The 26,636-nt window shown below is 44.1% G+C and overlaps 1 protein-coding gene across 7 annotated transcripts in view; it reads left to right on the top strand.

Moving 5' to 3' along the window:
* The window catches only part of CASK (calcium/calmodulin dependent serine protein kinase), a 450,595-nt gene that overhangs the window by 134,671 nt on the left and 289,288 nt on the right, over positions 1-26,636 (top strand). For all 7 annotated transcript variants that reach the window (XM_088451724.1, XM_088451721.1, XM_088451720.1 and 4 more), the window contains exons 3-4: positions 4,234-4,339; positions 21,344-21,421. In XM_088451724.1, the coding sequence (XP_088307850.1) occupies positions 4,234-4,339; positions 21,344-21,421 (184 nt within the window). The remainder of the gene's footprint in view (positions 1-4,233; positions 4,340-21,343; positions 21,422-26,636) is intronic.

Below are 26,636 nucleotides of genomic sequence, written 5' to 3'. Positions count from 1 at the left end.
TGTGCTTGGCTGTCATTGTGAGTGTAATAAGAATGAGATTTATAAGGATGAGAACCAGTGTGTTCCTGCAAATGCCTGGACAATGAATGGCATTTTGCAATACATCGGCAAATGAATGTGTATGGTTTGCTGAACTACTTCAGGGTTTTTTATTCTCTTTGCTTCAGTAATCACTGTTCAAACATTTTAAGTTGGGTACACATTACATGATATATTGGCTGATTTTGCAATGCCCGATCGATCACAATGGCCATCGTATAGTTTGTACCCCCAAATCCACCCAATTTATTGGTTACTGAATTGGGTGGTCGTGACATCTCTTGTTTCGGCATGTCGTTTAGGTGTGTACCCAGCTTTACAAATGATTTATATTGTGGGAGAACACTTTCATGTTTAATAACCCTGCATATTTGACATAAAAAATCAATCTGAAAAGTATTGCTTGTAATTGAATCCTGTACAAAGCATGTGCACTATTAGAATACATTCATTTTGAAAGGTTTTTAACTGCTCCCCCCTCTCCCCATATACAAGGCAGTCAATTCAGATATTATGTTTCTGAGTAAAATATATTATGGGCAAATTGAAATACATTTTAGTATAAGGTGACCTTAATGATGTTATAACAATGTGAGAACATTAAATATGTAATTATTCAGTGGGACTGTAGAATAAAAAATGTCTGCTTACGCTATTCAACTACAATTTCAGACACTGTCAGTCTTCCCTTTGGGCAGTGTGTTGTCTTAAGTTGTGATCAAAATTCAGTGACCACTTTTTCTAATGTGCATCTAGTAGCAGGGAATAGTATGATACCATTACTTCTATTAATTTGTTTATCTAAAGCCGGCCATAAACTGTGCAATAGGCACCGTGCAACGTGACTGGGGGTCCGACATATCGGGCGGTCCCCACACACTGTGCGATAGGGTGGCCGACCGCCTGGTATGCTGGTTCCCCTTTCCCCCACCCACATCGTTCTGCATGGGATCAACATTGCATCCCCTGATCGACTGATCCTGCAGTAAGATCAGGGGGTGCAATGTACGACCCCACGGGTGCGCACTCAGTTCGACATCATGCCCATACACGGTGCGATATAGCAGCCAATTCGTACCAATCCATCGGATCGGCTGCTTTATTGCACAGTGTATGGCGTGCTTTAGGTTAACATTAAAACCGTGGATGGCAGCTGTCCATTTCAGTGGATATTCCCGGCTGGAACACGGCGACCGTGCCCTGTCCGTGCCGTCTGAAAGTACCCATCTACTTACTTATGTTATTAAAATTACTACACCGCAATAAAAGGCAGGTTTTTGCTGTCCGGTGAAAAACGGCTGGTGTGAGATAGGGCGTTGTCACATGGTGTGTCTCAGCTGTTAAAATGCTAGTAAAGGGCAGCATTCATAAATGCTTCATTGCTTAAGTGGCATCAGATTGAAGAGAGAGAGGAACACTCTTCCTGTCACATGGGGCATTTTACTTTGAAAACATTACATTCAGTCAGTGACTACAGAGTTTACAAGATCCTGTAGGACACAACCATTAGTGGTGAGAAATAGTACTCCTGAAGGTAGACAGCATAGAAAACAGAGTTAAGAATGATATGGTATTTAGTGGCAGGTGGCATTCATGGGCTTGATAAAACTTTAATTATACTTCCCTTATTGTTTGCTATTTGCCTGGATCCACCATGTGTCTTGTTGGGTATAATGTAGTCATGTTGCACTATTCTCTGCTTACCCCTTGGCCTGTTCAAGACAGATCGAACAGTGTCTATGAATATGAAGGTCATAGAGAAGGGCAACAACACCTACTTGGTAAACTGATTAGTAATGTTAGAGGTCAGTATGGTGTAAGACCAGATATGCACTGGGTTCCATGATGTTAAAAAAAAATAAAGCTCTCTCGCTCTCTCTCTCGCTCTCTCTCTCGCTCTCTCTCTCGCTCTCTCTCTCGCTCTCTCTCTCGCTCTCTCTCTCGCTCTCTCTCTCGCTCGCGCTCTCGCTCTCTCGCTCTCTCGCTCTCTCGCTCTCTCTCGCTCTCTCTCTCTCTCGCTCTCTCTCGCTCTCTCTCGCTCTCTCTCTCTCGCTCTCTCTCTCTCGCTCTCTCTCTCTCGCTCTCTCTCTCTCGCTCTCTCTCTCTCGCTCTCTCTCTCTCGCTCTCTCTCTCTCGCTCTCTCTCTCTCGCTCTCTCTCTCTCGCTCTCTCTCTCTCGCTCTCTCTCTCTCGCTCTCTCTCTCTCGCTCTCTCTCTCTCGCTCTCTCTCTCTCGCTCTCTCTCTCTCGCTCTCTCTCTCTCGCTCTCTCTCTCTCGCTCTCTCTCTCTCGCTCTCTCTCTCTCGCTCTCTCTCTCTCGCTCTCTCTCTCTCGCTCTCTCTCTCTCGCTCTCTCTCTCTCGCTCTCTCTCTCGCTCTCTCTCTCGCGCTCTCTCTCTCGCGCTCTCTCTCTCGCGCTCTCTCTCTCGCGCTCTCTCTCTCGCGCTCTCTCGCTCTCTCTCTCGCTCTCTCTCTCGCTCTCTCGCTCTCTCGCTCTCTCTCGCTCTCTCGCTCTCTCTCTCGCTCTCTCTCTCGCTCTCTCTCTCGCTCTCTCTCTCGCTCTCTCTCTCGCTCTCTCTCTATATATATATATATATATATATATATATATACACACACATATATACATACTTTAATAGTTACTACATTTTAAACTCCACCCACAAGTAAATTAGTTGTGAATTATACATATATATATATATATATATATATATATATATATATCAGTTACTGACATGCAATAAAGATAATAATCCTTAATAAATATTTGTCATGCTGCCATGAGTACCTGTTTGACAATGTACCTTAATGGGGAATCCATTGGGGATACTAACTAGTAAATTGGTTTTGAGTCTCCAAAATAGTTGCCTTGATGGTTTTATAGACAACTGGCGTAGATAGGACTTTTTGAATAAGTTATGTGGAGTCACAATGTTCTCATGCCAAGAAATATTGTGTGAAACAATTTGACACTTAAAACAAACTGATATCATCTGCTCAAGTTACCCCTGCCGGAGCAAAGCGACACGAGCTGTTCATTATAACATTTTGCAGAAATGTGTCTTTTCTGTCATTTATGGGGATTAATCCAAGTAGGTGCGAGTTTTCAAAAGTAAGTATGTTTAATGAAACTTGCAGACATCGCACAATTGCACGCACCCGAGAAATCCGATGACAAATTAAAAATGCCAATTCGTGGTAGTTGCAGCGAGTGTGTGCGACTTTTCTACAAAATGCGACTCGGCAGAAGTGCATGAATAAGTGGGAAAACCATCCTGGACCTAAAAAAAAAAGTGACAACTGAGATAGCAGGATCCTATAGAAGTCTGTTAGTGGCCTCAAGGAAAACTCTGGAAGTTTTTAAAAGGTGTCAAAAGCATGATTTTTTTGTACTGTTTATTAATGGTGGAAAAGTTATAGCAAGCAAATTGAGGTCTTCCAGCATAAAGAAAATTGCCTGTAATAGTAATTTTTCAGTGTTTTTATACAAGTTTGTATTAAGTTTAAATTGCTTATCTCTAATTCTAGTTTTGAAACCCCTCTCTTATCAATATTACACCTCCACATACCTGTACCACATCATTTACACTTCCACTTACCTGTCCCACATTATTTACACCTCCACATACCTGTCCCACATCATTTACACCTTCTCATACCCGTACCACATCATTTACACCTTCTCATACCCGTACCACATCATTTCACCTTCTCATACCCGTACCACATCATTTACACATCCACATACCCGTATCACATCATTTACACCTCCATATTCCTGTCCCACGTTTAACCCATTATTGAGCTTTTTTTTTTTTTTAAAAGACAATCACTGGAACACTGGCATTTCTTTTTTTGGCCAAATTATGCTATTTAAACCCTTCCAAATTTGTGATTTGTTCATTAGGAGTGATGTACCAGAGGTTCTGCACTGTGTCCCCACGTTTTTACCTTAAAATAAAGAGTTTCCCTACTTTATCACCTGCTTGGGTGTGCACACAAAAGTTAAATTTCTCTGGAAAATGAATGAGAGTTTGAAATTGAATTGTAAATGAAAATTGCAGTGCGAGTTCTAGTGAGCTAGCTAAAAGAAACACACAATCCTTTATCAGTATAATAATCTACACTTTCCTGGGTTTATTTTTGTAGAAAAAAATTTCTGCGTAATAAAATAATGTATTTCTTTTGTACTTGCAGATTTGAAACGAGAGGCCAGCATTTGCCACATGCTGAAGCATCCACACATTGTGGAACTTTTGGAAACCTACAGCTCTGATGGAATGCTCTACATGGTCTTTGAATTGTAAGTCCCACTACTTTTTCTTCTTTTTGTCCAAATGGTGTCTAAGTGTTTGGTACGGGATCCCGATGGTTAGGATGGCAATTGTCAGAATACCGATAGTGGCATCCCGACAGTCAGAATCTCGACAGATGTAAGTATTATAAAACTTGCCCTAACTCTCCCCTCCCGCATCCTAACTCTTCCCCTAACCCTAATACTTCCGCAATCTGTCGGGATTCTGACAGTCACAATGCCACTGTCTGTATTGTGATCGTCAGCATCCTGACTGTCGGGATGCTGACTACATCCTGTTGTCTAGTATTAAGTAATGTTTGTGCTGGAAAAAGAGACGCCAACTATGCCTTAAAGTTTTGTTCTAAGTAATATTCATACATTTATAACAGAGATTGTGATTTTCTGCTGCTCCAAATTACACTAAGATTTATGTGATGGAATGTAATCTTTCCAATAAATAGAATATAAAACGTAATCACTGAATCGCTATGTAACTCTTTAGGTAACTATAGATCCATAACCTTTCAAATAAGAAATGTTAAAGGTGACTTTTTTTTTTTTCTTGAACAATTCCATTTCCGGTATAGTAAACAGGAGCAAAAAAACAGCCTGATGTTTTGTACTTTTTATTACAGTACTTGATCAGTATGCAAACAGCACTACGAGGAGTATACTAAGACAAAACTGTGCAGCTAAGGAAAGTTTTAAAGAGGCCACTTTCTCTATGACTAATTATTTTTACTTAGATGAGCAGAAAATATTAATTTCTTTCATGCATCAAATTCAGCACATGTAGTTCATATACAACAGTGAGTTTAATTTATATCTAGACCTAGATACAGAGGTGGAAATTTCTGTATCGAAGATAGAGTTCCTGTTTAATCTGCCTTTCTTGCCCATGGGATATGATCTGTGAACAATTTTGCCAATGCCCAAGAGGTGGCAGTCTTATGCTATCTGAAAACTTGAATGTGAATATTGGTAGCCAGTAATTTAGCCAGTTCAGTTTGCATATTTAGTAGTTTTTTTCTCCTTTTTTTTCCCTTACTTAACATTTATACAAATGCATGCATACTACAGAGCTTTACAATTCGGAACAGAGAAATGAAAAGTCTGGATATTAACAAATAGACAAGTATCACAGTGAAATCTCTCTAGTACTATTTGATTTCATTAAACCCTTTTCCCTATTAATGTAATCTCCCATAGTACACATTCAGAATTGTTTTAAAAGTGTAATTTGTTAAATACACACAACCACAAGAATAGTAATGTATCAATATTTGATACTATTTATTAAAGTTCTAAGAGATGTATGTTCATTTTCTTGTGTGGCAACCTATCTAAAATGTAATCAAATTCTACCTGAAATGGCATTTGTAATCTCTCTCCTTTACTTTTGTTTAGACCTCAGAATTATTATGCAGTAATTGTGCCCCAAATCGCAGGTGTAAAAATGTTCAATAGAAAATTCACAAATTAGTGCATTTGAGACATACAGCAATCGGTGTGTGGGTCTGCACCATTACCCTCATGCCTAGTTTATGTTAGGCATACAAACCTATGCTTTAAGCCAGGGGTGGCCAACCAGTCAGAGGCAAAGAGCCCAAAAATATCTGTAGGTATGTCAAAGAGCCAAGATCATGCGTGCGCCAAAGGCATGCAAAAAATGGGATGTGGCCTTGTGCCAGCCAGGCCACGCCCCTGGTACGATGTTTGTAGGAGCTTGTAAAAGCGCATGCATACAATCACTGTAGAGCTAACTGTGAAAGGGAAAGAAAAAGCCAGAGCAATATAGAAAACATTGAAAAAAACAGATCTACATAAAATACACTGAAACAAGCCAGATCCACATAAAGTACACTGAAACAAGCCAGATCCACATAAAGTACACTGAAACAAGCCAGATCCACATAAAATACACTGAAAAAGCCACATCCATAAATAGTACACTGAAAAAGCCACATCCACAAAAAATACATTGAAAAAACTTCACTTCAGCCCTCCATGTGTCACTCCAGTTCCCCTCGTGTCACTTCAGCAGCTCCTTCCCCCCCTTCACCCTCTCTTTCTCTCTACGGGCCAGTCCAGCCCCCCAAACCCTGCATATCACAAATAAAAAATCCACACATCTTACCTTGCTGAGGACTGTATGCATCCCGTAGGTAGGGTCTGGCATCTGTGACCACGTCCTCCTTGTGGCTGCAGGTTCAGTCACAAGTTAAGCTCTGTCACCTGTTTGCGGCGTGACATCATAACTTCGCCCATACATGCCTCCGGAGTGCCGCGGTGCAGGAACAAAGGACGAGCCTCCTATGAACAGCTATGCGCTGATCAGTGGAGGCAGTCTGTGTAAGTCAGGGGAGCCACATCAGAAGAATGGAAGAGCCGTAAGTGGCTCAAGAGCCACAGGTTGGCCACTGCTGCTTTAAGCCATCTATTTTGCTAGGTTTCCAGCAAAACTTTATCTAAACAGGTACGACTCTCCATTTTGTGAACAAAAATTACTTTGTTCTCTTGTGTTAAAGTAACTGAAAAGCTAGTAAGCAGCACAGACAGCACCTATCAGCATCCCCAATACATTGCCATCTTGAATTTGCACCTACCCTTTGTAATATGGCTTGCAAAGGCATCTATTACCTCTGTGTGCTGGGCTGCATGTATTCATAATTGCACAAACCTGACTTTCTGCACTTTCCCTCCCCATCTTGACTCTCCAGGCTAAAGCATCCTAAGTGCTAGAATCCCGGAAATCTGCATAGGCACATGTTTGCTGGTAGTGTGCAGAGGGATTTTACACAGTTTATGCTACACAAACTGGTGTAGTTCAATGGAATGGGCAAAAAATTTATAAGTGTATACCCAGCTTAAGTGTATATGAGCAGCCTAAATGCAATAATTATATTGTCATATTTGGGTTGTGCTTCTGTGGCGCAGTAAAGGTTGGTGTCAGTGATAAGGGTTGCTGGTATCTGTAGAAGAGGTATGATATTCTTGTCTTGTGTGTATCTTTAACTTAGGAAGGTTGTTGAAGTGGTGACTTTGGCAAGATAGTAAAATCTGTGTTAGTTATCCTTGTAGAGAATATTATTGTTCTGGTTGTAGTGGAGATGCCTGTAGCGCTTACCTGTTCTGTTTCCACTATAACCAGAAAAAGGATGTTAACATCGTTCTGTCTTTGAGATTCCTCCTGAAACCTACTGCCTACTGTATGCTGTGACCCACAGATAAGGTCTAATCTTATCCTGTCCATGGCTTTACTGTGTTGAAGCCAGCATCCCAAGTCAACGCCCTACCTGCTAGTCAGAAGTCCTAGTCCAAAGTAAGCAGTTACCAACATAGGGGTGCTGCAGCAGCTGTAGGAAAACTCATAAGTAATCCTTTTCAGGTGCCGTTGAAGGAGCCTCATAGTGCTACTGCACTACCAGGTTATGTACTTCTGTTTATCAATAAACAAAATATTGTTTACAAATAAAAGCACCTTTTTTATCCTAAGATAAAAAACATTTGTATTTGAAATGTAGGCCTATATTTTTCAGAGGGTGCACCAGTTACTATAGCACTTTCTCTTCCTTGTTTCAGTGTAAGATAAGTGGCCTGTCTGATGGCGAGTTTGATCTCGGCGTATAGCCAGCTTAAGCCACCAGGGAGGCAATTGAACTTTGTTTTTATCAGAGGGCCTGATTCAGTGATGGGCACAGTGCCAATTGTTTAGGCAGTTGAGATTTGTTGCTGCTGTGCATGTGTAAAATGTCAGACCATCGCACGCAGCAGTGTCTATTGGTGGTCACTCATCTGCGAGTTTATGCAAATCCGGCTACAACCACCTTTCCCTAGTAAGTAGCAATAAAGTATGCATCTCTCAACATTATATTTTTTGTACCTAAAGGTAAAATAAAGCATCCCATCTACAAGATCTCAGGGAGAACTAAAAGGCTCCAAATAGAACCAGTGCATTGCATGATCATGATATATCAGGTCTGTCTAAAAGGTTTGGTGAATCGTCTGATATATCTGTATGCAACGTTTGCAACAAGGTCGCTCATGCATGCTGACATGCATGGACCAGGCTTGCCTACCCTCCCAATTTGGTTGGGAGCCTCCTGATTTTCGGATGCTGCTCCCGCCCCCCCGGAAAGGCAGACAAGCCTCCCGGCAGCCAGCAACCCTCCCGACCTCCCCCCAGAATAAACTAGAAACCCCCACAGTAGAGGGGCCGGTGACGTGATACGTGCTGAATCGCGTCATCGTGGCCCCGCCCCCTGCTTCACAATGCCAAAAATAACGGCATTGTGAAGAGGGGGCAGGGCCACGATGACGCGATTGCGCGGCCCCACCCCCAATGTGCAGTGAATGACCAGGCACGACCCCTGCTGTTAGCGACAATCAGCTCCCTCCCGGAGCTTCCCCCAGTCGGGGTTTGTCCGAGGCCACCACCGGACTGCCATTGCATTCATTTCAACAGTGTCCCGAGCAGTGTGTATCGAACAGCAATGGAGCAACGACACAACATTAAGTACTGCTTCAAATTGGGTAAATCGGTGACGCAGACGTACAAAATGTTGGTGAAAGTGTACGGGCAGGATGTTGTGAGTAGAAAATGTGTGTACACACATCGTACACAATTTTTTTAGGACCTACACCAGTTTCATTATATTCAATTTCTGGTTAATTTTAGCTAATAAACAGTTTTATTTTTCACAAATGTTCTCTAAAGTTTTTGTCAGTCTTTTCAAATATTTTTATTTTGTAATGCTTCTGTTAATATATTTTTGTTTATTTGTACTGATTATTTTTTGCTGCTTCTTGTAACTGTAACTTAAGTATGATTATGAAGTTGTATTTACTGCAACCGAGAACTTTGGTCATAACCCATTTTATATTTATTTTTTCTTTCTAGAATTTAAATCCTTATACTTGATGATAAAATGTAAGATTTTATATTCTAGTAAAACCTGCTTCATTCAAAAGGTTGTGGCTCTTATGTGCACCCAGTGGTGCTTTCTGTGATGCTGTGGGAATGCTTGCAAATTGTTTTTCATTTGTTGCATAGTAATGGTAATGATTATTGTAATGATAGAATATTCTCTCTCGGGTTCTCCAAGAATATAAAAATATCTTCCTTAATGACCAAATGGCATAGGTTTCTGAAATAGTCCTGGCATAGTGAGTCCTTTTCAAGCTGCCTCTCTTCTTTGTGGAATTAGACATTTAAAGTTACACGCTCAATGTTTGATAATATTTGGATTAAAAAATTTAATGTATTGTAAAAGATACATATATACACTAAAATACAGCCTTTGATTGTAGTTTTGTTTTACTGACTGTCCTATTGTTCAAATGGTTCAGTTTGGTGGTAGTGAGAGATATAAGGATACTACATTAATGTTTAAATTTTTCACCTTACCAGCTGGGTTTGAAATCACAAGCAAGGCAAACCGTATTACAAGCACTTTATTCTAAAATACACACACACACACTTTTTTTTTCAGCATTTTCAAGTAACTGTGGGGTGTAGTTATCAGACTGGCGGACGGCATGCCGCCGGTCTCATTCCCGACACTGAATTTAAGATGGGCGTCGAAATACCGACGCCTATCCCAACGCTGGAACACAGACAGACGCCAGCCTGAACCAGGTAAGTCCGGGGCGTCTTAGCTGTTAGCCGTGGCGGTGGAGATTTAGGCTTAGGTACCATAGCATGGATAGCATTATTTTTTCTTAATTATTATTATTTGGGGGGGGGTGGGGTGGTAAGGGACCACTGGGGGGGAAGGGGTTAGACACTAAGGGGAAGGTTTAGGCACTAACGAGGAAAGTTAGGGTGGGAAAGGTTAGGGTTAGGCTACAAGAAGGGACGGTTAGGGGGAGAAGGGGAGGGGGTAGGGTAAGTATACTTACCTGACCCCTGTCGGGATACCAACCATCGGGATGCCACTGTCTGTATTTTGACAGGAGGCATCCTGACAGTCTGCATTACATACCGATTCCGCTCTAAGACTTTATTGGTACAGGTCTGTTATAAGTGAGCTATGTTCAACAAGTTTCCCGGAGTGATGTTACAGCTGCTGAGCCACTCTATGAATGAAATTTGGTAGGATGGTAGATGGCAAAGTAACTTTCATATGTAAAACTTTAGCCCTCAGTGATGCAAAGTGTTCATGTTACAGGGTTGCAAACATGACACAAAATTTATAATTTATGCTTGCACGGTCAACTAAAACGAATCATAACTTAGCTTCAAAACAAGACCAACATGAAAGTTCTACCACAATTAGAAGCAAAGGGACCAGAGTTTTCATAAAAAATTGTTTTATATTTAAATATTGACTTTTACATTTCAAGGTCACATGATGTGAACTTTAATATCTTAAGTACAATCTCTCTTTGGTATAAGTTGCATTTTGGGAAGCCTTTGGGAACAGGAGTAAATAAAATTAAGTACGACAGTTGAACCCTTCTTGCACTAACCATGCAATTGGCAAGTTCAGACATGTCTTGTAGTTTGTTTCTGTGTTCTAGAGAGAGCCATCGTTGGGTTTCCATCAATGGTCACCATTGATGGCACAATCGGTGATAATCCTCAATGGTACAATAACAGTATGGTGCACCACTCGATGTCTACCGCTGCCGGTTATCTGGCAAGCCGCGGGCTAATTTAAAAAAAAAAAAAAAATGGGGTGGGGCTTAGGTGATTAGGTTTAGTGGACAGCCAGGGGGTGGGGCTAAGTTCTGTCTCATGAGCAGGAAAAAAAAAACATTGAGTTCCACTTTGCCATCAATGGCAGAAAAGAATGGTCTCTCTGCGATCAATGGTAAAACCATCAACCTTCGGTAGTAAACTATTGATGTTTGTAAAATATTGATGGTCATCCCTACTGTGTTCTTCTCAGTTTGGCTGCAGCTTCTGCATTGAGAGGGACTAGACAGTTTACCTAATACAGTTTATCAGTGAATAGTGGTTGTTTGTTCAAGAGCATGACAATTGGATAAAAAGTACATTAAGACTCAGTGCTGCAACCCATTTGATATTAAAGGACACAGCAGCAGTAGAAAACAATTATCAGGCACAGTTTCCTTTTTTTATAACAATTTTTACAGATTTCCTTTTGCAATAGTTTTCTTCTTTCATTCTTTTCCTCTTGATGGGTAATGCTCCCACACTGCTTAAACTTTCATTTAATGACTGCAAAGCTGATTCAATCCTGCTTGTGCCACTTCAGTGTCACTTTTCTCATAAATTGATGTGCTTGGTCCTTCCTCAGCAGTTAAATAATCCCTTTTAATTTGTTTCCTACAGTTTTCACAAATCATTTGATCACTATTGAACTGTGGCTGTATTTTATTCATCCATGGTAGCACCTTCCTTAATTGTTTCCTACTGCTGCTATGTCCTTCCATATATATAATAATATAATTTTTTATCCATTTGTCACGTTCTTGAACAAACTATCACTATTTACTGATAAACTGTATTAGATAAACCAGAGGTTCCCAAACGTGGTTCTCAAGGCACCCCATCCGTTCAGGTTTTAGAGATATCCTTGGTTGAGCACAGGTGGTTAAAACAAACTGACTGTGGTCAAGCATGGATATCATCTGTGGTCAAGAATGAATATCCTTAAAACTGGACTGTTAGGGTGCCCTGAAGACTGAGTTTGGGAACCCGTGAGATAAACTGTCTTAAGCTGGCCGCACACTAGACCAACTTACATCCAACCAGCCAACTAGTTGATTGGTTGGAATGAAAATCTGGTAAGGTATAAAGGCAAATGACAATCAGCAATTTGCTTCCAAACACTGGGCAAAAACTGTTTGAACAAATTGTTTAGATCAAACATTTAACAAACTTGTCTGACGACCATTTTCATCTGTTTTCTGGCATTTAGGAGCAAATTGCTGATCATCATTTACTCCCATTCCTTACCAGATTTTCATTCCAACCAATCAACTAGTTGGATGGTTGCATGAAAGTTGGTCTAGTGTGTGGACAGCTTTAGTCCCTTGTATCATACTTGCCTACTCTCCCAAAATGGCTGGGGGTCCCCCTGGAAAAGCAGACAAGACTCCCGGCCGGCTGCCTACCTCCGCCCCCTCGGACCCCCTTGCAGCTCCTACACAAACCTTTGCAGCGGGGTGGGCCTATGACGCGATTCATGCTGAATCGCCTCATCATGGCCCCGCCACCCATGCTTTACAATGCCAGTAATCTCAACATTGTTTAGCGGTGGTGGGGCCAAAATGACGCATGGTTACGCCCCCCGCAGCGCTTCTAATGCTGGGTAATACCCCTGGCCACTTCCCCACGCTATGCCGACTTGGCTGCTCCCTCCTGAAGGCAAGCATGTCTTGTATCACTAGTTCTCAATGCAGAAGCTGCAGCCATACTGAGTGGTGCAAACCATCGATGATTCTTCATAGATGGATATTGGAAACCCACCGATAGCTATCCCTAGTACACAGAGAGACATGCTACAAGACAAGTCTGAACTTGCCAGGTGCATGGTTAGTGCAAGAAGTGTTACACTGCCGTATTTAATATTTTTCTCCTTCATCCACTAGGGGAGACTGGAGGCTTAATGACAGTGGGGTATAGATGTGTGCTAACCGGGAGCTGGCACTTTAAATTTTGAAAGTGACTAGCTCCTCCCCCACTATACCCTCCTACAAGCCAGTCTGAGTATTGTGCCCAAGGGAGCTGGTCATACTTTGGGCTTCTCAGGGCATAGTTTAGTTTATTATATAGGTAAAGAAGATGCTGATAAAAGCATTGAGGACATGACAGGCAGCTGGCTGCCCCTTCCTGTCTGCGACAATGGAGCTGCCGGGGGGCCCCTTTTGCATTTGCTGCTCGCGCACGGGTCCTCTGCTACAGAGAACATGGTCTCTGGGGTAGCACCAGGAAGCGCTGCATGCAAAGCACGTCGCAACCCCCCATTAGCCTCACCTGCAGCCATAATCCTGGCTCCCCGATTAGCGCACAAAAAAAGGCGGTGTTTAAACTAGCAGTGGCAGTCCGCGGTTGGCCTGATACAGTATTTAAAATTTGCGCCATAGGGGGGGCGGAGAAACTACGTCCACTGTAAACTACACTACTGTATTACTCCCAGCTGAGGATCTTATTCCTTTAGCCAAACAGATTTGGGAATCAGCTGCTTATCTTCCAAAGAGGTATGTATTCTCACTTGGTCTTCCGCTCTAGCAATAAGTCGGGTATTAAACGAGGAGGAAGAGGACCAGGTTTCTGCTCGGCCATCTATCATTAGTAAAAAGCAAAGACAGGCTGCCTCCTTTCCAGCATCTGAAAAGCTGGATTCTATCCTGACCACTGCCTGGAAACATAGAGCCGCAGCAACCTCTACACACCAGGACAATAAGCCCTCTCCACCAAACCCAGTGCATGACAGGTTTTCCTCTCACCTGGTGGACCTCAGGGTGGGAGCTCGTCTACGAGATTTCAGGGCAGTGTGTGCACAATTTTGTCCTGACTCCTGTGTTCGGGACCTCATCACCCGTGGGCCCAAACTTTATTTTCCGATCCAACCATCTCCTCGGTTTTTCACCACAGGTTTGCCAGTTTCCAACGACAGACTGGTCTAGATACAAGAAGCTGTAGACAAACTTCTCAACACTCGAGTGTTGGTACAGGTCCCCACATATCAATTAAAACAAGGGTTTTACTCCAGTTTGTTCATGGCTCCGAAGCCGGACGGATTGGTCAGACCTTTTCTGAACCTCAAGGATCTCAATCCGTATCTGAGAGTATTCAAGTTTCAGTCTGTCATTGGGGGGCTCAAGGAAAACAAGTTTCTGGTGTCCTTGGACATAAAAGATGCCTACCTACACATTCCCATCTGGCCGCTTCACCAAGCGTTCCTACAACTCACTATTCGTTACTCTGCCTATCTTTGGCTCCCAGGGTATTCACCAAGGTAATGACAGTGATGATGGCTCTCCTTCGGACTCAGGGAGTCACGATTGTCCCTTACCTGGACGATCTCCTCCTGAAAGCTCCTTCCAGGAACCAATTATTACAAAACATACTGGTGACTTACAGGCTCCTCATACAACACAGGTGCATTCTGAACTTTCCCAAGTCCCATCTGCAGCCAACACAGAAGCTTCAATTTCTGGGGATGATTCTGGACACTGTAATTCAGAAGGTTTTCCTTCCTCGGGAAAAAGCAACTTCCATTCAGGAGATGGTGCGGTTGATCTTACAACATCGATGAGTATAGGTGCACTTGTGCATACGACTCCTCGGGAAGATGGTTGCGGCCTTTGAAGCCATTACATACGGCCGCTTCCACTTCATGCCTTTTCAACTGGACCTTCTCTCCCAGTGGTCGGGAGGGATCCCATCTATTCCTTCACCAACGAGTGAAGCTGGCCCCCAGAACTCTGATATCTCTTCTCTGGTGGCTGAATTCATCTCATCTGTTGGAGTGCATAAGGTTCGGAGTGGGAATTGGATTCTCTTCACCACAGATGTGAGTCTGAGGGGGGTGGGCAGTTACTCTGGAAAACCACTTCCAGGGCCGTTGGACTCCACAGGAAGCTAGACTGCCCATAAATATCTTGGAATTACGGGCAGTGTTTTATGCTCTATGGTAAGATTGGAGGGTACGTGCGCTCCTTGGTTGTGTGTGTATTGGTGGGGAGAAGGAGGAGGGAAAAAAACGGGGGGAGGTTGGGGGGAGCAGATAGCTGTGTGTTGTGGTGGATGTGTTGTGGTAGAACAGAAATACTGGAGGCTGGATGGATGGTGGAAGAAACAAATACGTTTATTTGTATCTGTGTGCACATAGAGGGCGGTAGTTGCTCAGTAGGAGGCACAGTGCTCCTGGAAGATAAATGTCTCTTAGATGGTTCGTGGCAGCACACACTGCCCAGGTGTTGGTGATTTGAGGTGACAGTGCGTATCCACAGTGTGGGGAGTAGGGTCAACCCTTTCAGGGAGCTCCTTGACATGCGGTCCTGACTACTGCATGCTTCCCTGCTGGACCTATGGTCGACAGACTTCTGAACTGGGATGCTCTGTTGGAGATGATCAGGGGTGCTCCCACTTTGCGGCGTCCCACACTGGTGAGGAGAAAGGGTGCTGACCTACCGGTAGGTGCCCAGGTCTGTTGGTGTGGGATCAGTTCTTCCCAAAGTCCAGTATGATGCCGCGGTGGGGGAAGTGCACTGTTTCAGTTGCTCACGTCCGTGGATGCAGTGCAGGTGAAACCTGTGCTGCGTGCGGTGGTGTGATGAGCGCGTGCAGCACTGTCGTTTGGCAGAGGCTGGGGCTGGTCTGAGTGGGGACCAGCGTCCGGTTAAGTGCCGCTGCTGCCGTTGAGGTGCCCGGATTGGGGCGGATGTAGATGCAGGTGGGTTCAAGATAAGTAGGTGTCTGGGGGTCTCCAAAGCGTTTCGGCACAGGTGCCTTCTTCAAGGAGGTGTGAGATGATCAATGCTTCTGAGGTACTTGTGTAGTGCCCTTCTGGGGGTGGGGGTGTGGTCAGGTGACTCAAGGGGCCAATGGTGTGTTTGAGAGGTAATACAGTGCAGGTGTGTGCAGGGATTTGCTGAATGGTGATGCGGTGCAGGTGTGTGCACGGACTAGATGGAGTGATAAGTGTAATCAGATTAGGCCAATGGTGTGTTTGAATCGTAATGCGGTGCAGGAGTGTGCAGGGACTTGCTGAATGGTGATGAGGTGCAGGTGTGTGCAGGGGCTGGTTTGGAGTTATGAGTGTAATCAGATTAAACCAATGGTTTGTTTGAATGGTAATGCGGTGCAGGTGTGTGCAGGGACTGGCTGTAGTGATGAGTGTTTTTTTTGTATTTTATTTTTTTGCAGTGCAGGGACTTGCTGAATGGTGATGAGGTGCAGGGGCTGATTGCGTGGTGGTTACTAATGTACAGGTTGGGTGTGTCTTGTGTGTGTGATTGGGATGGGTTATAATTGTGTGTTGTGTAGTATGATGGTTTTTCGTGTATGGTGTCATCCTATGGAGTTGCAGTGGAGCAATAACTTCAGTCTTATGTTTGGGTGGTGGTTGGTTCGGGTGTGTATTATTTGGAGATGACTGACTGGATCTCATTGTCTATGTTGAGACCGTGGGGTGTGAAAGTGTCCAGAGTGAATAGCCATTTGAATTCTTCATTCTTGAGTCTCTTGGTTATGTCACCTCATCTCCAGTTGTGAGTGATGGTCTTGATACCTAGGAATTCATTGTCCTTGGGGTTACTTTGGTGTTTCTCTAGGAAATGTAGGGGAATGTTGTGGTTTTCTAATTTGTTTCTGATGCTTCTGAGGTGTTGCAGGAAATGTGTTCCTGTATCTTGTATGTATTACCTGTTTTGGCAGAGGTGAAAGTGGTAGTAGATTTTGTGCTTCTGTAATCTAGAGTGCGGCAATTGCTGCATGTGCCGCACTGATAGAAGCCATTGTGGACTGGCTGCTTGGTAAGGGTCATTTGTTTGAGGATAGGTGGTGGGATGTGGTTTGAGACTAATTTGCTTTTGATGTCTGGAGCTTTTCTGTATATTATCATGGGGCGACGTGGGAGTGTGTCTGTGAGTGATTCGACTTTTAGGAGCAGATTCCAGTCTGAATGATGTGTTTAATCAGTCCTGCACTTTTGTTGTATTGTGTGATGATTGGGATGGTGTCTTGCATGTGTTTTTCTTTGTTCTTGTTGTAAGTGAGTAGTGGTCCTCTTTCTTCATTCCCTATCTACTGTAATGTATGTTGTAGTGAGTCGGTGTTGTATTTTTTCTCTGTGAATTGTTGTTTGAGTCTTTCTCCTTGTTCATAGTAATCAGTGATATTTGTACAGTTCCGTCTTATGCGTTTAAATTGGCCCACTGGGATGTTCTGGAGCCAATTGGGGTGGTGACCACTCTCCGACAGAATGTAGCTGTTTACGACAACTTGTTTGTGATAGGTTTTGGTGTGGATCTTGTGTTCTTTGATGAAGATGTGTAAGTCGAGGAAATTGACGTCGGATTGGCTGTATTGGGATGTGAAGTGGAAATTCCTGTCGTTGTTGATGTGTGTAAGAAAATTGAGGGTGTCTAGGGGTCCTTTCCAAATGCAGAATACGTAGTCTATGTACCTTGTCCAGAGGACTAGATTTGCTCCCCAGTTATGCCCCGACCAGATGTTGGATTCCACCCAACTGCTCATAAAAAGGTTGGCATAACTGGGCGCAAATCGAGTCCCCATGGCGGTCCCTGTCTTCTGTCTGTGATAGTCGCCTTCAAACCAGAAATAGTTGTGTGTAAGTATATAGTTGATGCTATCCAAGATGAACTGTGTCTGTCGGGGTCTAGTGTTGGGTCTTTGTCTAGGAAATGGCATATACTGTTTAATCCTTGTGTGTGGTCGATGATGGTGTATAGTGATGTGACGTCGCTTGTTACAAGCCAGTGGTCATCACCCCAAGTGACTCCTTCCAGTATTTGGAGTATGTGTGTCGTGTCCAGTATGATGCCGCGGTGTGGGACGTCCACCGGAGCACTGTGCCTCCTACTGAGCAACTACCACCCTCTATGTGCATACGCAGATACAAATAAACGTATTTTGTTTCTACCACCATCCATCCAGCCTCCAGTATTTCTGTTCTTCTACAACACATCCACCACAACACACAGCCATCTGCTCCCCCCAACCTCCTTCCTTCTCCCCACCAATACACACACACACACACACACACACGTACCCTCCAATCTTACCATATCTATCCAATAGTAGGATCAGGTACCCCTACTGTACGGTGCAGCACCATCCACACCTGGACTCACACTCTCTCTCTCTCTCTCTCTCTCTCTCTCTCTCTTTCTTTACCCCCCCCCTCCCTCCTTTTTCTGTCCTCACAGCTTCCCCCCCCCCCCCTCGATCATCCAACCCCCTGTATCCCACAACACCACCACCACCCCGAAGCGCATCCCAAACCCAGTATTACCGACTTTTATGCTCTTTAACTAGTGCGGGGTCAAGCCATCAGAGTCCAGTCGAACAATGCCATGGCGGTGGTGTGCATAAACCGACAAGGTGCACCAGTAGTCGGGCAGAAATGAAGGAGGTAAGCTACATTCTTCTCTGAGCTGAGGAATTCGCCGTGGCAATATCAGCAATATTTATTCCAGGCATGGACAATTTGGAGGCAGACTACCTCAGTCATCAGGAAGTACTTCCCATGGGAGTGAGCGCTCCATCTGCAGGTGTTTCAACAGCTTGTTCAGAGGTGGGGCCTTCGACAAGTCGACCTCATGGCATTCAGACACAGTCAACTGCTTCTGTACTGCTCTAAAGTCAAGAGACCCGGAGGCCGTGGCAGTAGACGCACTCGCGACACCTGGTTCCAATTTGTCTATCTGTTTCCACCAATTCCTCTTCTGCCCTGGCTTCTGCAAAGCATCAAGAGGGAAAGGGCCAGGGTTCTGTTAGTGGCTCCAGAATGGCCCCCGCAAAGCTTGTATTCCAACCTGTGTCTACTGCTGATAGACGATCCGGTGAGTGTCCTCCACCTACCGACATCAACCGGCATGCAATCTGACTTCATGAGTGATTGTAAAACAGGACTCTGGTCCCACTCATGGCAAACAGATTTGCACTTTTAAAGTACTTACACAGACAAACTAGACTGGGGCTATGTGCTTGATTCAGAGTTGTACACTATGCCAATGTTTTCTCAGTTGAGCGATAATCTGTGCATGCGTCTAATGCTGGATACACACTCGATGATATGTCGTTCAGTCAGCCGACAAACGACAAGCTGCATAGTGCATCTGTACCTGTATACAGAAGATATGTCTGGGAACGACGTCATTCAGACATATAGCATTGGCCCTGCAGCAAAGAAGATGTCGCTATATCTTGCAGATATATATTAGTGCATCTGGCTATGTATTTGGGCGACCCGCCGACCTTCTGTATACTTGCTGCAGGGATCATCGGTGATTGACCTCTCAACTGGGTGGACAAGTTTAAATGCCTGCCCAGTTGTGATTTTAGCACAGACACATCAAACGGCAGATTGGGAAGCCAATGCGCATTTACCAATTGGCTGCTCTGTCTGCGGAACCTTGGGACGACAGAGAAGTCGCCCAGGTGTGTACCCAGCATTAGTCGCACGGCGCATGCATCAATGCACATAGCAACTATTTACAAGCAGTGTGTTTGACAGGGAGCATTTGGCTGAAGCAATGGGAAGTGGTAGGAAAGAATGCAGGCATGTCGCGAACATTTCGGAGACATGTCGCAGCATGCGACTGCGAACCCATACATAACGAATATGGCTCCAGGGTCTCCATTTCCCACGCCAATACTGTGATACCGTATATTTGCTCGGGACTGCAACAATTGAATGATCTTCAACTGATGCTGTGTCTTTGCACGCTGATGCTGTAACATTTTACGCAGGTGCTCAGATTTGCAAAGCCGCTGGTGAGCGTCTCAATATATCTCTCGGTGCCTGTTACATTTGCATCGTAGCTTTGTTCAAATGCCCCTTGTCAGTTACTAGACAAAAGTTCCACACCCTGCCCTGTGAAAATGTTGTTGTATGATACTCCGTAGACTGAACCTGTTGATCATGGCCTGAGGCTATTTACTTGAGAGCACACATCAGCCTGACTCTGCACACCATTTTAAAACCACTGAGACATCCCCTTACCCGGGGATTCCTTTCAGCAACAGCAATTGACAAGTAGCATCAATATAATTAACAAGTCTTTAGTCAAAGGAGTTTGTAAAATCCTGTAAACTATTGATACATTTGATGCATTCATTCAATATGCAAATCTCAACTATTTAGCCTAATATAGTTTCTATTTTTTGATTAATTTTTTATTATTGTGCGGTCTATGCCAGGTGAGATTTTTTTTTTTTTCTAGATATAGATAATTATCCATGTACTTTTTGAGTTATATGGGTTTGGTTAAAAAAAAAAAAAAAAAAAGAGATTATCTTTTTATTTTTCACCTGTAGATAACATGCATGTACAGTTATAGTAATGTAATCATACTTAGTGTAATATTTAATCAAAGTCTGCACTGCTATAAACGACACACTTTACTATACAGTTAGTAATGTTCTTGGATTTAGGGGCCTATATATAAAAACTTGCTAAGATATAAAATTGTTAGAGAAAGTATTAACCAATCAGCTCCCAACTGTAATTTTTCAAACACAGCCTATGCAATGTAAGTTAGAAGCTGATTGGTGATTTATATCTCACAATTTTCTCTCTCACCAAGCTTTGATACATAGGCCCCTAATACTGTTGTATGGCATTGAGAAGCCTCTCAGCATAACTAGTTAAATAGAGTTGTACTACTTGCATCATCTAACTCGTCTTTTATTCATTATTTTTCTCATCAGCCGGTTATGACAGTCTCCAAAGTGGGCAGCTACTTAGTGAGCTAATGTCTTTGATACCATGTGATCTGTGCAAGCTTTGATAGCTTTGGAAGGTTCAATATGAAGCCATGCCTGTGAAATGACTGGTGGGGTGAAGGAACTTCACAGTCAATAACTTTGATAATTTTCCCTTGCACCCCATAGAAGTGAGCAGGAAAATTAACAATGTCTCAGTACTGTATTACTGTAATACTGTGACGTGTGCAGCTAAACATCATTGTGACACATTGTTAAAAATTGATTAGATGTAGTGTGCCGCCTTTCTGAAGTTCTCTGTTTTTTACCCATATTTCCATGCTAAGTGGATTTGATTTGCTTCAGAGAGAATTCCCGTCGGCACATATTAGATCAGTGTGTTTTGCTGACATTAATTGCTATAAAAATAGGACATGAATAACAATTGGAATATACTGTGTAATGTGTCACAGCATTTGCTGGTCTAGCAAATTATTTAAATCATGTGGACAGTTTGTTGCCCTTCTCACTTCTCAAACTATTCAGTCTACAGCTTGCGACAAAGCATGGCATAATCTGTGCAGGCATGATTTCGGGAATTACTGTTCAATTTCTTACTGACTTTCATTCTCTTCCTACAGTATGGATGGAGCGGATTTGTGCTTTGAAATTGTAAAAAGAGCTGATGCTGGCTTTGTATACAGTGAAGCTGTTGCGAGGTATGTAACTCACAATATTGGAAATCTTCTGGCCTTTTAAAATGGTCCAATTTAATTTTTTTGGCTAACATAGTATAGCGAAGAGAGAAATATTTGTATCATAAACTTAAGTATAGCACATTCATATTTACTTTTCCTGGAATGTGAAGCATTATATTTGCAGGACTTTTATGATTAAAACAGCTATTTAAAAATTTCCTTTATTGCCATTATTAAAGTTTGTCCACCTCATGTGAAATGTGCAGATATACAATATACCACTTTGTGTATCTTGTTTAATGCATTCTACAAAGCACCATGTAATTAATTTTACATCTTTTCAATGCCACATATTTACCCATGTGACTTCAGCACATGGCTGCAAAGTATTTTGTTAACCTATATTCAAGGTGCAGATTTGCCAAGGATGGACAGGGCCATGGCAGGAATGTACTTACCCATTGGTAAATTGATTGGTTTGTGCTCCAGCCAAGGATTAAGTCGAATGTCTGCAGCACTAAAAAGTCTAAGCGCCCCATGTGATGTGCCGGGACCAGAGTAAATAAAACTCTCCAATTATTTTTAGTTTTTCCTGATGTCTGTTTAGTCCCAGGTCGCAGGGCTGGATTGGTGGAAGCCCAGTACTAGGGTATTTAACATGCATTTAAAGTTTTGACTTGACTGACTCTACATTAAAGTGGGGTATCCAACTGTGGAGCACTAAGGCTGTATGCTTTAAGTTGCAGGTTGCAGTGCAGTGTGATTTCAGCGCTGGCCACTGTGCAGTAAAGTTGTTTCTTAATAATGAAATATATTTAATGTATTTTAAGTAAATAAAATTAGTGCTACTTAAAGCTGGGAACATATAAGATATATCTTATATATTTAGTTTTGACTTGGAACAAAGAAATATTGTACGGATCATATAGTGGTTTTGCCCGATTGCGTGTGATTGAGAGTCGTTCATTGCATCGTCCCAACTGCTGTGTTTCACAGAAAATGGGACGATGCAACGAATAATGTCATGCAGCCTGGGACGATACGTTGCGCCATCCTACACTGGATCATGCATTGTGTACGGCCGGCACGTTTTGTTCTTAAAGCTGGTTACACACTATATGATGTGTACCCAGCTTTAGCTCTGGTGGTCCAGTGGACCGACTGCAGCAGCAGCCCCTGGGTCTAAAGAGTCCCCCACTCTCCAGGCAACTACACTCAGTAGAGCTTCCAGAGGTTTACATGCCTCTTGAGTTTGAATGAAGGTACAAGGCAAGTTCTGTTCTGCCAATTTCTCCTTCATCCACTAGGGGACACTGGAGGCTTCATGACAGTGAGGGTATAGACGGTGCTAAGTGGGAGTTGGCACTTTAAATTTTAGAAGTGACTGGCTTCTCCCGCTCTATACCCGCCTACAAGCCCAGTCTTAGATTGTGCTGAGAGGAGCTGGTAGTGTTACAGCATTCTCCTACGGGTTTATTAGAGTTTATAATAGTGCTGCTGCACCGAAGCTAACAGTGATGATTAACAGGCAGCATTTGCCCCTGCTTGTCTGCTCCGTTGGAGGCTGCCGACAGAGACCCACTCGCACCTGCTTGCAGTTCGTCTTGGGTCTCTGACTACAAAAGAGACCACTGTCTCTGGGGATACTGCATGTTGCTGCATGCAGTGCGTAGAGAGGTCCCCTGTTAGTCTGACCACTGCCGGCAGCCAGGCAGTCTAGAAGTATACTTATGATTACTATTAGCGAGGTAGCCAGGTTAAACAGCTTCAAGGCGGGATATTTATAGGCAACAGTGGCTCAGATTAACAGAGAGCCACAGTAGTTGCTGTGTGGGGTCTCCCTCACACAGCGCGCTTTCTACATTGAATGAGCACCATAGCAGGGGGCGGAGCCTAACTCGTGTCCTGCTCCTTCCTCCCAGCGGCCCCAGCGCTTCTCTGAGGACACTGGATGCTGCACTGAGACTGAGAGCCATCCCTGACCTGAGAAGTGCACAGTGGGGTTTAGGCTACTTAGGAGAGCATTTAGGCATAAAGTGCCTAGCATTTTTAGCACTGCTGGAAGCGCTTTTTGGGAGCAAGGGTGGTACTCCTTTTCTGCCCTTCTCTCCTACCTCTGCATATCTGTCTTTACCTGTTAACTCTCTCCACTACTGTTTACTGTTGTTTGTGTGGGTTTTGTATGTACCATGGCTGGAAAGGGCACTAAGGCTTTTCGGAAGTAATTTACCTGCGCAAAGTGTGCAAAAAAGTATACACAGGAGCAGTCATCTAGCCCCACGTTCTGTGACAAGTGTAATCTACAACAAGAGTCTCCACGGACGACAGAACCGCTGTCTTGGGCGGAACAGTTTGCATAAGTTATGTCACATCAATGCGGGTCTCAAAAAAGAGACAGTTACTCAGTTCTCCAGTTGGACAACTCGGAGGAAGAGGAAATGCCAGCTCTAGAGGAGGGCGAATATACTCAGGATTCGCCTGAGGAGCTCCAAGAGGAACCTGAGCCTGTGTCCCAAGGGATAGAAGGGATAATTTCCGCAATTCGACAAGTATTGCAGATAGAAGATGAGGAAAAGGGGCCTGCACGGCTGTCTTTCTTTTTAGCAAATCAAAGGCAGGTTACTTCTTTTCCTATTTCAGAAGAATTCGTTTCTCTACTGGTTTCAGCTTGGGAACATCCGGGTAAAAATTTTCAGATGTCCCGGCGGTTGTTGGCTTCCTATCCTTTTCCTGCATATAGTAGAAAATCTTGTGAGACTCCTCCTACAGTAGATCCAGTCTCTCTTCTATCAAAAAAGACTATTCTACCGGTCCCTGGAGCCACGTCTTTGAAAGAGACATCGAACAGGAGACTGGAGAATACTCTTAAGTCAATTTGTACAGCTGTGGGTGTGACTTTGCATCCTGCGATTGTAAGCTGCTGGACTAACAAAGCTATTGAGGTCTGTGCAAAACTGTTAGCTCATGGGATGAGACCAGCTCCCGGTGGAAGAACTTATTCCTCTAGCAAGGGAAGTTTCTTGTTTGGAGCGGAACTTGATAAGTGGATTTCTCAGGCTACTGGGGGTAAATCCACTTATCTTCTGTTGGCTGCTCCGCCTCCCAGAAGGCCCTACACGGGGCCCTCGTTTCGGTCCTTTCGTTCCCCGGGTCGTTTCCGCGGTTGCTTCAGTAGTTCTAGAGGTCGTGGCAGATTTGCAGCTGTATCTGCTCAACAGGAGAGTAAGTTCACTACCAAGCCTAGTGCATTGACCGGCTTCTCTCTCACCTGGGGGACCCCAGGGTGATAGCATGTCTTTAGGACTTCAGAGAAGTGTGGATGGAATCTTATACAGACGCTTGTATTCGGGACCTCATCACCCAGGGATACAAACTCGATTTTCAGTTTCAACCTCCCCCTCGGTTTTTCACAACAGGCTTGCCAGTTTCCAATGACAGGAGTATCTTATTACAACAGACGATAGACAAACTTATGTCCGCGAGGGTTTTGGTCCAGGTTCCCAGGCATCAGACCGGCCAAGGTTTCTACTCAAGTTTGTTCGTGGATTCGAAGCCGGAAGGCTTGGTCAGACCTATCCTGAACTTAAAGGATCTCAATCCCTACCTGAAAATTTTCAAGTTCAAGATGGAGTCCCTTCAGCCGGTTATTGCGGGACTGGAAGGCGAATTCATGGTATCTCTAGATATCAAGGACGCCAACCTTCACATCCCTATCTGGCCACCTCACCAGGAAATTCGGAAATCACATTTCCAGTTTCAGGCCTTACCCTTCTGCTTATCAGCCCCCAGGGTATTCATGAAGGTCATGGCGGTGACTATGTGTCTCCTTCGGAAAGAAGGGATCACGATTATCCCTTACCTGGACGATCTCCGTCTGAAGGCTCATTCCAGAGGCCAATTACTGCAGATCATCGCAGTAACTCACAAGCTCATCATAGATCACGGGTGGATCCTGAACTTTCCCAAGTCTCATCTGCAACCGAAACAGAGGCTCCAGTTTTTAGGAATGATTCTGGACACGCTATGTCAGCGGGTATTCCTTCCCCAGGAAAAGGCAGCCTCAATTCAGGAGACAGTGAGGATGGTCCTTTGACATCGTCAGGTATCGGTGCACGTCTGCATGCGACTCCTGGGACAGATGGTGGCGGCTGTCGAGGCCATTCCTTACGGAAGTTTCCACTCCAAAACGTTTCAGCTCGACCCTCTCTCCCAATGGTCAGGATCCCATTTTTCCTCCACCAACGTGTGAGGTTAAGTCCCAAAACTGTGATATCCCTTCTCTGGTGGCTGATCTCGTCGCACCATTTGGAGGGCAAGATATTGAGTGTGGCATTGGACTCCCCTCACCACAGACGCAAGTCTGAGAGGGTGGGGGCACTGATTCGGGAACATAAACATCCTGGAATTATGGTCAGTGTTCTACACTCTTCAACCAGCACATCACCTATTCGGGGCCGAGCAATCAGAGACCAGCCGGACAACACCACGACAGTGGCGTACATAGACAGGGCGGCACCCGAAGTCGGGCGGCAATGAAAGAAGCCGCATCTTACTCAGCGTAGAAAAGTTCACTGTAGCGATTTCAGCCATTTTCATTCTAGGCGTCGACAATTCGGAGGCAGACTACCTCAGCCGGCAGAACGTGCACCCAGGGGAATGGGCGCTCCATCCTCCAGGTGTTTCGACAGCTTGTCCAACGGTGGGGTCTTCCACAGGTCGACCTCATGGCGTCCAGACAGAATCATCAACTGCCTCTGTACTGCTCTCGGACGAGAGACCCGGAGGCAGTGGCAGTGGACGCATTGGCAACACCATGGCGGTTCCGTGTTTGTCTATCTGTTCTCTCCTTTTCATCTTGTCCCTCGGATTCTACAACTCATTAAGAGGAAGAGGTCCAAGGTTCTCTTAGTGGCTCCGGATTGGCCTCACAGAGCTTGGTATTCCAGCCTCCATCTTCTGCTGATAAACGATCCGTGGCCCATACCTCTGAGATAAGATCTCTTACTACAGGGTCCTTTAGTCTATCCAGACTTAAGGTGGCTATGGCTGTTGAAAGGGCCATATTACGATGAAGAGGAATACCATCCAGGGTAATCCCTACTATGCTTCGAGCCCGAAAAGAAGTTACTTTAAAACATTACCACCGTATTTTGAAAGCTTATGTTTCATGGTGTGAAAGATGAGTCGCCTCTTACAGTTTGTAGTCTAGCCAGACTCCTGCTTTTGCTGCAAGCAG

The sequence above is a fragment of the Taudactylus pleione genome, unplaced genomic scaffold, assembly GCF_031769625.1.
Source record: "Taudactylus pleione unplaced genomic scaffold, aTauple2 ptg000026l, whole genome shotgun sequence".
In the NCBI taxonomy this organism is placed as follows: Eukaryota; Metazoa; Chordata; class Amphibia; order Anura; family Myobatrachidae; genus Taudactylus; species Taudactylus pleione.
Note: the sequence above shows the minus strand (reverse complement) of the source record. Positions and strands in the feature narration are given on the sequence as shown.